The following is a 13935-nucleotide window of genomic DNA, read 5'->3' on the forward strand; positions in this document are numbered from 1 at the left end:
CAGACTCCAGGAAAAGGGCTAAAAATGAGGAGTTTCTCTGATACAGAATTGCTATTTTTAAGGCTAACTCTAATAATCTATCATCTTGACTACTAGATTATCCTCTTATGGGATCTCAAAGGCAGGCCCAATGCAGAATCTTCAAGAACTCTGGAGATCTGAAATGGTCACAGTAAGTGTCCCCAACAGAGACCTAAACACTTTTCTCATCGCCTGTGGCAGAGGTTGGCAAACTTTTATCTTTTGTATCTTAAAGGTCAAGAGAGTAAATATTTTAGGCTGTTGGGTCATATGGTCTCTGTTGCAAGTACTTAACCACGCCCCTATCACATGAAACCAGCCAAAAACAATTCATAAATAATGGACATATCTATGTGCCAATAAAACTTTATTTACAAAAACAGGCATCCAATCCATGGGTCATAGTTTGCCAAACCCTGGTCATTGGGAAAACCTGCTCTTCTAGAATTTTCATGCCCCAAAGAAGAGGCCACCATGCACCTAAAGGGCTCTCACCCACTCTGAAGCCAAGGGACTTCATTCCTGCTATTCATTTCCAGAAAACACTGAAGAAAATCTAGGCTGCTTGCTCCAAAGCCTGGCCTGGATCAGGAAGCTGGGCAAAGGTGGAAAAAGCTGTAGACATCAAATCTGAGGGCTTCAGAGCTGGAAAAAACTAGATCCCTAGGACTAGGCATCAAGGCCTAGAAAAGGAAGTGGTGTGCCCAAGATCATGTGCTGCCAAAGGTCTCCACATTCTATACTCCTCCAGAGTAGTAAATAACCAGGAAGCATATAAACAGTATGCTGGGGGAGGCCAAGTGCCTATGGCACCTCTCTATAGCACTACTTGGGGCTGAAAGCAAATGGTTCAGCAAAGGTCAAGGAGACTGCCTAGAGAGGTAAGTGTATGTACATATGGCTATTTTTCCAACAGTACTTGAACACAGTTACTAGGGAGAAAACAAAAACAAAACCCCAAACTTCAAAAAAGGATGTGGTTAGGTAGCAGATGTGGGTGATCAGCAGAAACTGGTCTAGGAGTCTGGGCAAGCCCTGGGGTAATAAACAAGCACAAGGCATACAGTATCACCCCATTCCAGGTCAATGCCCTAAGCCCTGGGATCTACTCCACAGACCTTCTCAGCAACCAAGTACCTTCAAACTTCGTAATCCAATATCCTCCAAATCTCTTCCCAGAACTGACTTCCATTGCAAACTTTAGTTGCCTGACCATAAACATCTCTGTCCCAATGCCTTGGCCATCATCTTGAAGAGCACATGTCCAAAAGCAAATAAAATAGGATTCCCCCGTGAAAGTCTGAATGCTAATTTTTCTTTTTCTTCAATCACCGAGGCTCAAAAATTCAGTAGCTTGTCTTCCCCATGTCCTGTCTCCAAGCCAAAGTGGCTTTCTGTACTACCTCTTCCTCCCCGTTCCCACAGGCTCCACCCTAACCCATGACCTCCAATCTGGTATGTTGCCAGTCTCCTGCTTGGGGCCCCCGGATTCCACAACACCAGATCTTCCCTCATTTACTCATCCACCTCACATCCACTATGATCCCTTCAAGGTCACAGTCGAGTGTTACCTACCTTTTGTGTCCCAGCTCCAAAAACCTCATCCAACATGGGTGTGAGGGGAGGATACAATAAATGCTTAATGATCGATTCCTAGCTTTCACCATGGAGCACTCAGAAAAATCTCAGGGCCTTCCTATTTCCCAAGACTCACAAGCTCTGAAGGCCCTCTAACATCTCACTCACCCTTCCCACCCTCATCTCTTACCATCCCAGAAACAACATCTTGGCTCCATCAAGCTGATCAATCCCTGATCCTCTTCATGTGCCCATCATTCCTGCATCCACATCTCTGCCCACGCTCTACTCACCCTTCCCTGCAATGACGTCCATGCCCTGCCCCCACTACGCACTCTAACTTCTATGCAACTGCCAGTTACTGAGCTGGGGGTGGGGGATGTAAAAAGGGGGTAGATGATTTGAAAAACAAAATGGAGAAAGAGGAGTATAACAAGGATATGCTTGGGGGGTCTCTGATCCCTGGAGGCAACACCCTCCCAATGGTCGCAAATGATTAGAGAACGAAGAGGCGGGAGGAGGAGCCAGATTTTTCCACTGAACGAAAGGCATGATTTTCATCACTGCTTCTGTTGCCCTGGTAACCAGGGACAGCCCAGTGGAGAGTACAGTAAAAGAACACCATGTTTATCTTTGCTGTCTGATCCACTTCCCTGTACACCCTTCCCTGACCATCCCCTACCCCCTAAGCTTATTCCAAATTTCTTATGATGCCATCAACATCCTTCTGGTCTCTTGCTCAAAACCTCAAAGGCAGAAGTAATTTTTCCCTCTTTTTATCTAAGGCTAAGTACCATGTACTTTTCTACTGCGGCATTCTGGGGGTCATCTCACCACACCCACCTGCCATGCCAGGGGCCCCAAGAACCAAGGCTTGGCCTCAAAGCACAAGAATGGCATCCACTCTGCCAGATGTTCCCCTGGGCAAGGGGAAATAAATGGGCAAGGTGGTGGTGAAGACTGCCCAGCCAACCCTTCTTTCTCGGGCCCAGACAGCTTGTGTGGAATGGGCCCCGTTCTCCCAGTCCCCCTCCCATGCCTGGGATCAGAAAAAGAAGCCAAGCTGGGGATGGGGGGAGTAGGTCCACCCACAAGCTCTCCAGATCCTGCCTCCTACATGGACACGGTGTCTGCGTGACCTGAGAACAGAGACAGAGTGCTCGCCCTGGGAGATTATATAAGCGTTATATAACATGGTGGCACCAATAAGCACACAGACGCAGTTATCAAGTGCCAGGGACAGGCCAGGGGTGGAAACAAACGCAAGGGGCTGGAAGAACAGCCCTCTTGCCACCAATGCCAAAGCAATGCCAGGCCCTAGCTGCCCCATCCCTGTCTATACCTGCTCCTTCCACCCCAGAGGACAGAGAGAGAGACTTGCCTGGCTCTGCATTCTTCTTCCCACGCTGGGCAGTAGGGAGGGGCCGCAGCACCATCACCACCGTGGCCCTGGCAGCCTCTGTCTGGCCTGAGACAGCCTGGCCACCCTTCTGGCAGGGGGGCAGCAAGGGGGTCTTAGGTAGGGGAGGAGTGAGGACCAGAGCCCCCTCTTCCTACCAGAATGTGCTTGTTTGGGGAACAGGGACTGCAGCAGCTCCAGGATTGGCTGGGCCAGCCGTCCCTCTGCTCTGTCATTTGCTGTTTCTCTAAAAAACAAAACAAACCGAAAGGGAAAGGGAAAAAAAAATTAAAGCACATTTGGCAAAGGCTAAATCCCAAATTTTGATATAGGGCTGCAAACAAAGCTGGAAGGAGGGGGGTATTAAAGAAATTGCCCTTTTTTTCTGCAGCCCCCACCTCCCACCTCCCACCATATCCTGGCAACCTCCCACCTATGAAGCGGCAGTAAACCTAGGGAATTGTCCTCAGTCCCCGACCCGCTTGCAGCCCCTGTCTAGGTCGCTGCCTCAGTTGCCTGCGCTTCTTCCAAGGCCGGTATTCCCCCTCCCCCTCTGCAGTGAGCTCAGAGTCCGCGGCTCCCTCCGGGACTTGCACGCGGGGCCAGGCGGCGGCCTGGGGCAGTTCAGGGCAGTTTGGGGCCAGATCTTCATCAAACTCCTCCATCATCACCACCACACCCACTTTATTAACATGGGGTGGGGTGGGGTGGAGGTAAGGGGGGGAGAAACTGAACAGAGACAGAGCCCAGTGGCATCTCCTCCGGTGGCACCTGCCCTCTCCCAAACTATGCCTCTGGCCTTCCCGCCGCCTCCGCCACACGCACCACCGAGCCCCCTGAAGAAGGGGGAAAAAGAAACACGTATTAATATCACGAGCCCTGGCGCACCATCCCTCGCCCCCTCAACCACCTGTCTCTGCGCTCTCCCTCCCCCACAGCCTTCCTCAACTCCGGGCGCCCCCTCTGCAGCAAAGGGGCACCACGCCCACTGCGGAGCCCAGGAACCCAAGGTGGGAGGGGGCTGGGGCTCACGTGCGGGCCGGGGGCTGCTCACCCACCGCCCAGACAGCCCTGACCCCAGAGTGCGGGGCCCGCCCGGGCGGCTCCAGGCCGCGATCCACTCCCACACCCTGGAGAGGGGAGCTGCGCCGGGAGACCGAGCTGCAGCGGGGGTGGGGCACGGGCGGGACCCTGGGCATCGCTTCCTGGGAGCCCACCGTGTCCCAGGACGCTCCGGGACCGCGCTGCAGGCCCCGCCCGCGCTGCCCACTCCCACCCGGCCAAAGCCCCGCTCTTACCTCTGCGGCCGCCATCCTCCGAGGGGACTGCGCAACACCGCTCGCTGCCCGGCAAGCGAACCGCGGCGCGCGGGAGATGCGCAGCAGCTGCGGACGCCGGCCCCGCGGCACCCGCCGCCGCTTCCCGGGCGTGTGAGCTCAGCCCGCCCGCGCGGCCGCGCTTCCCACTCCCGGCGTCCTTCGCGGCGCCACCCAGCGGCCGCGTCCAGCACCGCACGCTCGAGTCCGGGAAAATTCTGCCGCAGCCTCGCCGAAGGATTTGGAAATTCCCAGAATTTGCCAGTAGGTTTGCAGCTGGGCGGGGGTTGGGGGTGGGGTGGGGAGAGGGGCCTGAAAGGCCTTCTGACAGTCCCCAGGCTTGGGACAGGACAACTCCCACTCACTCTATCCCTGAAGGAGACTCCAGAGTCTTTGCATGTTATACTGGTTCCCCCATTGCTCTGACATTTCGTCCTCAAAATACTCTCCCAGTGACCCCTCTTTTAAAATGGGGGTAAAATGACGAGAGCTGGCATTGTAGGGCCTCCGTAAGCCTGCATAGAGATCATAGAGATGAGATCTGAGGTGTGCACTGGGTCATTTGCAGAGCTTATTTAAAAAACAACACAGATGCACCAGCCTACCTGTAAATTCTAATTCAGGAGATTTTAGAGGACTGATTTTTCAATCTTTTCTTGGATCTAGACCCTTTTGAGAATAGAAGAGCTGTGAATCCTCTGTTCTTTTGTATTCACATGTATAGGAAACACAATTTTGCATAGAATTTCAGGGAATTCTGAAACTTCTCAAAGCTCTATGACCCCCAGGTTTAAAATTTCCTCTCCGCAGGTATCCACAGATAAGAGACCTAGCTGTTGATTCTCTGAATCTGCTTCCACCTTTCCTCCAGCTGTTTCTCCTCCTGAAATATCTGCAGCAGACCCCAAGCCCACATTTCTGCCTGAAGAAATTCCACCTGTGCTTTCAGGCCAGTACAAAAGCCTCTTCAAGTGCCATCTGTGACCTCTGTTTTCTGGGAGTAAGTATGTTCTTTATGTCTTTTGTCTCTAGTAGATCTACATGCACCTGTGGTTATCTGTGTGGTTAGTTGTAAACTCTTTTAAGATCAATTTCCTCCTCTGCAACAAAGGTATCTTAAATGGTATGCCCTTGACAAACTGTTCATAAATAATTAAAGAGAAGTTGGGTTGAGGGGAACAGGAGGCCCAGGGAGAGGAATGCTTTTGTTTCAGGGGAACCTGTGCCCCTCCTCCTCCCCTGATGGATGCTCCACCAATAACCAACATGTAACTACTTCACTTACATCTCCATGTCTGAAAAACAGAATTCTCAAATTGGCAAGGTCTTTTTATGTATTCCTTCTCCTCTGGGCAAGGCCACAATTTAGGGTTTCCTGCATGAAGGTGGGATACAAGTTCATGAGAATGCATCTGCCAAATAGCAGCTATTCTGCCACTAGTATCCATTACTCCAAATAAGGGATATCAAGACCCACTTGCCATGCCAGAAGCACAGTGGCACATGACAGAAGCAACCAGGATGTCATCCTTGATTGTCTCATCTTACTTCCCTCCCTCCTTGCACATACTAAATTTCAAAGATTGCCCACCTCTGAATTCTCAGCGCACTATCATTTCTCACCTGGATTTCGGCATTTATCTCCATCCTACCTAGCCTGCCTGCCTCCGGTCTCAACGTGCTCAGAGCCAGTCTGCACACTTGCTATGGACTGAATATTTTTGTGCCCTTAAATGCATATTTGTGTCAGGCATAATGTCACATGCCTATAATCTCAGCAGCTCAGGAGGCTGAGGCAGGAAGATCATAAGTTCAAAGCCAACCTCAGCGACTCAGCAAGTCTTTCAGCAACTTAGTGAGACCCAGTCTCAAAATTTTTAAATAAAATAAAAAGGGCTAGGGATGTGTCTCAGTGGTTGAGCACCCCTGGGTTCAAACCCCAGTACTAAAAAAAATTTTAAAAAAAAGCATACTTGTAATCCTAAACCCAAAGTGAGGGTATTAGAAGGTGAGGTAATTAGGTCATGAAGGCAGAGCCCTCAGGAATGGGATTAGAACCCTTGTAGAAGAGACACAAGCACTTGCTCTCTCTCTTTCTCTCTGCCTTCTGCCATGTGAGGAAACAAGAAGACAGTTGGCCATTTACAAACCAGGAGCAGACCTTCTCCAGAAACAAACCTGCCAGTCCCTCCATCTTGAATTCCCCAGCATCCAGAACTGTGAGAAGTATGTGTCTGTCGTTTAAGTCACCTAAGCAGCTCAGGAGGCTGAAACAGGAGGACCCCAAGATCAAAGCCAGCCTCAGCAATTTAGCAAGACCCTAAGCAACTTAATGAGACCTTATCTCAAAAGGAAAAATAAAAAGGGCTGGGGATAAGGCTCAGTGGTTAAGCACCTCTGGGTTCAATCCCCAATAACAAATAATAATAACATTAGCCACATCTAAAATAATGTCTGCTTTCCCTGGCACCATAATACTTCTGTAATAGTGTCTTCAATGCTTAGTATCATACTTGGTGTCAGGTGGGAACACACAAGTTTTTATTAAATTAATGAAAACTTTGAACATGATACACATTCCAGATAAAAGACTCTGGAGCAATACAGTGGTGTTGCAAGATGCAGTGGGGCCAGGTCTACTGCTTTTAGCATCACTCACTTTTAACAAATTAATTTCCATCTTTCTGAGTCTTCCATTTCCTTAACTAAAAAATGGGGATAATAGTACTCAGGGTTGCTTTGAAGCTGGCTGAAGAGATACGTTGCAGTACTTTGCAACTTTAATGTCCTCCATATCTATATGTTAGTCAGTATTGTTGTATTACTTCACTTGATCCTCACAGTAACATTTTGAGTAGGCAGCTGACATTTCCCATTTTGCATATGAGGAAACTAAAGGTGGACAGTAGAAGGCAATTTGCCTAAGGTCATCTAGATAGTTACCAAGAACGGAAGAGGCTTGACACTGGGTTCCAGCATAGGCTCTCTCCACCACATCACCCTTTCTCTTCCCTCCCATCTTTAAAATAGGAAGCAGTGTTGGGACACATATATGTCAACATCCTGAGGATCATGTGCTCACAAATGTCACCGCTCAGCCTTCTTCTAAAGAGTTTTCCAGTGTGTGAGGTGGGTTGGTGGTGGAAACAGGACAGAAAGGAATGGGCTAGGGAGAATGACCTTGGAGATGACCCTCTACTCCCCACTTCTGCCCCTAATCACACCCTAGTGGGGTGAGCTCAGTCGACAGCCTCTCTGTCCCATGTAATTGGACTTCTGCAGGCTCCAAGGTTCCCAGAAGCTGGATATCTGTTTCCTCCACATGTCCAATTCTGTCCATCAGCAAATATCTACCGAGTTCATATTAAGTGCTCTGTCAGCACCTGCAGAAGTGTGGCCAAATCAACCACTCTGGGCCTTGATGTGCCCATTCTGCAAAATGAGGTTAATAGCCTATCATGTGTCTGTTGTGAGACTTGAAAAGGATGACTGATGGCTGTTGGCAGGTTGTTGCTAGTGGAGACGCCTACTGCAACACCCGGGCCCCATGGCTGCTGTATTTCAAGCCATGGGAATGGGTTATTTGGTGACCAGGCAGTGTTAAAGAGGAGAAGAGGAGCTGGAGAAGTAAAGAAAAAAGAATGAAGGCTGAAGTGCTTGCTCCCAGGAATGTGGAGACAGCTTTGGAGGTCAGAGGTTGTTGGAACTGTTCAAGAATGACGTTTGACTTTCTGGGCCCATGTCGAGCCAAGGTCATGAGAGGTTTCCCTGAGATCTTGGTGAACAGGGGGCGTGGACCACAGAGAGCCAAAAACATGACTGTGGGGGCTTAGATGAAGCCCCTTTTCAGAAGCTCCAGAAATAACTCAAGGGCATCCCGAAGATGTCAGTGATATCATCAGACGAGGCATTTTTACAAATGTGAAGAATGGAAGTGGTGCCAGGCACGTAGTAGGAGCTTGATGTGTGTGTTCCCTAGGATGTACACATACGGGCATCAGGTGTTCAGTCCCTTTGCTGCTGGATCTTCCCGTAGCGCTGCCTTTGCGTGTTTGTTTCTCGATCTGTCCAGAGCCCCAGGGGACACCCGGTGGAACTGCCCTTCACAAGATCCCTGTGTGTGTGGTTATGGTGACTTTTCTCTTTAAAGATCAAATCGTTTTCCCCCTCTCTCCGTTCAACAAAGACAACAGCCCTTTGGTTTTTGATAAACGTTCCTTTCCTACTAGCAGGTGGATTCGCCCCGGGCACTAAGAGCTGTGCTTTTAAACACACACACATAAGCCCAGCTGTTTGAATCTGCTGCTTCGGGTCTGTCTTATTTCCCTTATCTCCTGCCCTGGGGGCTCGGTTTTCTCTGCCTTGGCAGGCTGATAACATGTGGAAGGGAGAGAACCATTCTAATTAATAGACTAATTAGTGATACAAGCCTTTAATAGCTGATTATAGGAAAGTCATTCCCCATCCCCCAAGTGATTGATTTATTTATTGCCGTTGTGCTGCATTATGGTAAAATAGTCAGCTTCTAATTATCTATTGACTGCTCCAGTCAGACCTTTCCCTTCGCTTCCTCCTCCTCCTGCCCCTTGCTAATAGTAGGCACAGGCAGAACAGGAGAATTCAAAGGAGCCACTGAGCAGCGGTGGACAGATGTGTTAGGATCTATCAGCCACCTATCCTGACAGCTCAGAAGTGAAAAGGGAATGGGAGGTGGGGAAAACGAGACAAGAAATCCTACCCACCCTTCTAGAATTACTCCCCCATGGTGCCTGCCCCTCTGTATGCCACAACTCACAGGCATTATTAATGGCATTAAAAAAAAACCAAAAAAACAGCCTAATGTGGGACTTAAAAGCCTGCCCTCAAATCCAGCTGCACAGGTTCAAAACTCATCTGTCTTACTGGCTTGTGATCTGGGGCAAGTCTTTTCAAACTCACTGTGCTTTAGTCTTCTCATTTGTCAGGTGGAAATATAATTGTTCCTCCCCAGGATTGTGGTGAGGATAAACCATTTGAGGCACTTAGCACAGGACTCAGCACGTACTAAGCCCTCAGTAACATCAGCTATGCTAATTACTGCTGCCTGAAATTATTACACATACCTGTTACATAGAAGGAATGTGATAAATGTTTGTGGAATATATGAATGACTAGTTCATAATTCTCAAGTAGGTTGTAAGCCCTTGAAGTTCAAAAAGGTGGAGAAAAGAGAAATTGAACAATAAATCATCATAATAAAAGCTACCTTTAGTTAAGTGCTTATCATGAGCTAGCCTCTGAACTAATTGCTCTATATACATTCTCTCGTTTAATCCTTATGGAAACTGATTTTTTATCATCTTTCTTAAATCACAATTGTTATTATTGTTTTTTTTAATAGCCTGAGCTCTCATACACAATGTTGTGGGAACTCTATGTCCTCCCAAGATTCCAAGGACTCCCGGGGAATGAATTGGCAGTTTCATGATCATTTTTCCTTATGGATTCCTGCTCCGGCTGCATGCAAGCTTTTTTACCTACCTCCTGACAATGCTGTCCCCTCTTCCCCTCACTTTCACACATGGCAGGCTAAGCCCTTCTTTTCTTCTTTCCCTAAAGGCTCCTTGAGACACAGGGCCATTTTACCTAGAAGACTTATTGAAAGGTGGGGCCATCACAGGATAGCAGATGGCACAAGAAATCACTGATGTGCTCAGCACCCTCCTTCTGGACTGTTCTACTCTGAGCCCTTCCTGCAACCACATTTCCCTTTCCCTAAGAATCTTCTCTCAGTCTTTGTCTCCTCTGAAAACCTCATATCTCTGTTACTTTGTTATGCAAAGAAATTTCACTTTTTTGAATAAACGCTTCCATTCAAGGATATTCTCAATCTCGGTCAGAGAAGGAACCAAGAGAATAGAAGCTCGGTAACTTTTTAAAACTAAAAATGTTAACAAGAAGTATTTTCCTTGACCCATAAGCAAAGCACCATCTGTGATGAATCCTGCCCCACCCTAGAATGAAGACATATGGCAGTTGTTTTTTTCATAACAACATTTGTTTTTCTTCCTGTTAGACTTGTAGAAATGGTATGACGTATTTATTATAATACCCATTTTTTTTTCCAGCGGAGGAAACTGAGGATGAAAAAAAACATTTTTTTTTTAAGTTACTCGCTCAAAGTCCCACAGCTAATGTCAGAGTTGAATTCCAAATGCAGACCTGATTCCAAAGCCAGAGAGATTGACCACGACACCATGTGGCCACTTAGTGCAGCTCAAGCTGATCTTGAAGTGGTTCCATTCACAGGCGATTCTTACTCAGGAAATCTTTCTGTTGGGGGAGGTCTTGCAGGTCAGAGGAAGGTGAATTGATTGATTGAAGGCCAAAGACATTAAAACCAAGTAAGAGCTAGGAATAACTACCTATGTATAGCTTCACATCTGAGACCCAAGAGGAGTTGTCGCTATTAATCACTGCTGGATGATTGCTCTGATTGCTTCATTTGTGGGTGCTGCAGTTGCTGAATTTTACTGCGCTGTATTTGACCTTGGGGAGGGGTTCACTTTGGGGGAAGATAAGTAGAGTGGAGGAGGACAGAAACCAGATTACAGCAGACTGAACAGCAAGTAATAACCAAAGTTATAATTTTCCCATTATCACTCTTTGTTATGGGGAGAAACCCTTCCAATAAGTATCATGATTTCTATTTTAGGGAATGAGAAAGCCCAAGTCACTTTGCTTATGTGTGGCAAAAATCCCTCTGATCTCTCCACCAGTGACTTATTAAGGAATGTTTTCCAACTCTTTCTGGGAAGAGTTCTCATAAATTCTGTTTCTGCAACTTTAATCCACTTCCAGTAGTGTTCTTGCCTCCCTTATAACCTTGGTTCCCCAACCAGCTTCCCAGCTGGGATACACTTTCATCTGGGTCTGCCTGACCCACCATTCCTGCCTCAGGTAAGTCCTGTGCAAGAGAACTGATGAATCCAAGCTAGCCATTCTTTCATTCATTCCACAGCTAGTTATTGAGCTCTCTGTGAGAGCCTCTGCTACCTGGCCAACCCTTTTAGACATCCTGAGCAAACAGGTTTTAAAGATGCAGCCAACACTCCAAAGCAAGAGAAAGCCTGTCTTATCTTCCCAAAGAGAGAGCCTCTGCTCCATTGCCAGGTAGGAAACCAGAAAACACTCTTGGCTGCCATTCCCCCTCTCTGTTATGTCGAAACAGTGACTACTAGACCTCTTAAGATTTTTATTTTTTTAATTTCCCTCCATCTTCTTTCTTTGAAAATTTTCAAACCTACAGAAATGTTGCAAGAGGAAACAATGAGTTCCCCCATTTACTGGATCATTTTCTCCTAGATCTAAAATTGCTAATATTTTACATCACATTTGCTTTCTTGGCCCTCCCCATCTCTCTTTATATACATATGTATTTTTTTCACAATAATACTAAGATGCAATTTGCCTTTCCACTCTCATTCTCTCACAGGTATGTCACGTGTGTATGTGGATATATAGGCTTCTATGTGGTATGCTGGACCATGGGAAACTAAGTGCAGACATTATAAAATTTCATTCCTAAAGATTTTTGCACACAAAACCAAAATAAGGCCATTCTCCCATATAGCCGTAAAAACCATTATCATGCCTAAGAACCAAATCCAGTTGACTGTATCATCAAGACATCTCCTATCCAGCCAGTTTTCTTCTGCCACATGTTGCACTTAACTTCCAGAGTATAGTCGTCTCTTTGCTGAGCCCCTCTTCTGTCCATGATCCACATTCCAACCAAAGAGCTTTCCAAAGTAAATCTGATTATGTCTCCTTCCTACTTCAGACTTTCCAGTGGCTCTACGTTACCTTCACAGTGAAGAACACACCTCAGGTGGCACACAAAGCCAGCCAGCATCGTCTGGATTCATCTAGAGCAGCGCTACCCAATAGAATTACACTGTGAGCTATTTATTTGTCTGTTTGTTTGTTTAGAATTTTTTTTAAGTTGTAGATGGACACAATACCTTAATTTTTTTGATTTATTTTTTTATATGGTGCTGAGGATCGAACCCAGCGCCTCATGCATGCTAGGTGAGCGCTCTACCACTGAACCACATTCCAGCTTCTTTATTGTCATTTCAGGTTTGCTAGTAGCCACGTTTTAAATAGTAAAAAGGTGAAACTACTCTTTTTAAAAAGATATTTTTAGTTGTATATGGACCATTTATTTATTTTTATGTGGTGCTGAGGATCAAACCCAGTGCATCAAATGTGTGAGGCAAGCGCTTCACCATTGAGCTACAACCCCAATGAAATTGATCTTAAAATACATTTTATTTAATCTAGTATATACGAGATGTTATCATAGCAACACAAACTTAATATTTAAAAAAGTGCTCATTAGATATTTGACATTCTTTTTTTTTTCTCTCGAAATCCTTAAAATCTGACATATACTTAACACATAAAGCCCATCTCAATTCAGATGCTAAATTTTAAGGGTTAAAACAAAATATATTTTTTTGACTAAAACTAAAGGTTATGTTTCACACACACACAAGGTATCTGGTTCATTTTAAAAGTTGAATTAATTAAAATGAAATAAAATTGGAAGTTCTGTTCCTCATTCACACTAGCCACATTTCAAGTGCTCAGTAGCCGCATGAGGCTAGTTGGTACTGAAATTGTGCAGACTGAGAGTAGGAGTTTTTAAAGTATGAACCAATGTCCCCTGGGGATTCCTTAAACACATCTAAAGGGTCACTGAAATCAAAACTATTTTCATATTAATGCTAAAATGTTGTTTTCCTTTTTCACTTTCATTCTCTCACAAATGCAGAGTGGAGCTCCAGAGGCTACAGGACATGTAGTATCACAACAGATCTAATACAGAGGCATATAAGAGAATTGGCAATCTTCTATTAAGCTAGATATTAGAGATTTAACCAAGTGTAATATAGTGCCACTCTTTTTCTCAATCGTTTTTTTTGTAAAATATAATTATTTTTTTCATTTTGTTACATGTTAGGTAATGGAATAATAATTATTTTCAAATAAATTTAACAAATAATTTCATTTTTTCTGGTTTTATTTCTTCTTTTTTCTTTTTTTCCCTTTTTTTTTTATTTTGTTGTTGTTATTATTGTTGTTGTTGCTGGGGACCAAACCCATAGCCCCGTGTGTGTTAAACACATGCTGTACCACTGAGCCATACCCTCAACTGTTTTAATTCCTGACACAGTCATCATTGATGGATATATCCCTCAGAGTCAAAAGCTCTTTGAAATTCTCAGTTTTTAATGATGTAAGAGAGCTTTGAAAATAGCTGCCTAACTCTCCAGTTACATGGCTTGAGATTTCTTCTCTTCCCTCATATTTTTGGCTTGAACTTCCAGTTCCAGACAAGATCGAGTAGATCTACTTCTCCCTGTTCCTCTTTGCTAAATTTATTTAAAAACTCTGCACACAATATGTAAAATGAACATAAAAAGACTGATAGGTAGACAGAAGAAGGCAGAATGATTATGAAGTTCCAGACTCAGGAAATGATATGGCATCGGAGTGGTGTCATCAATTATCTAGGGGAGAGCCCAAATGTCCCTCTGGCCCAGCAATAATGAGGCCTCTATGCCCCACAGGTGG

General features: G+C 45.8%; 1 protein-coding gene across 8 annotated transcripts in view; it reads left to right on the forward strand.

Moving 5' to 3' along the window:
* Positions 1-3734: 3734 nt before the first annotated feature.
* The window catches only part of LOC110598573 (uncharacterized), a 71277-nt gene continuing 61076 nt past the window's right edge, over positions 3735-13935 (forward strand). For 2 of the 8 annotated variants that reach the window (XM_040276890.2, XM_040276887.2), the window contains exons 1-2: positions 3735-4578; positions 5186-5314. In XM_040276890.2, the coding sequence (XP_040132824.2) occupies positions 3787-4578; positions 5186-5314 (921 nt within the window). In that variant the 5' untranslated portion in view covers positions 3735-3786. Of the gene's footprint in view, positions 4579-5124; positions 5315-11314; positions 11467-12136; positions 13369-13935 lie in introns of those variants that run through there. The other 6 variants (XR_013426518.1, XR_013426519.1, XM_040276893.2 and 3 more) reach the window with 6 other exon arrangements.

The sequence above is a fragment of the Ictidomys tridecemlineatus genome, chromosome 10 (assembly GCF_052094955.1).
Source record: "Ictidomys tridecemlineatus isolate mIctTri1 chromosome 10, mIctTri1.hap1, whole genome shotgun sequence".
In the NCBI taxonomy this organism is placed as follows: Eukaryota; Metazoa; Chordata; class Mammalia; order Rodentia; family Sciuridae; genus Ictidomys; species Ictidomys tridecemlineatus.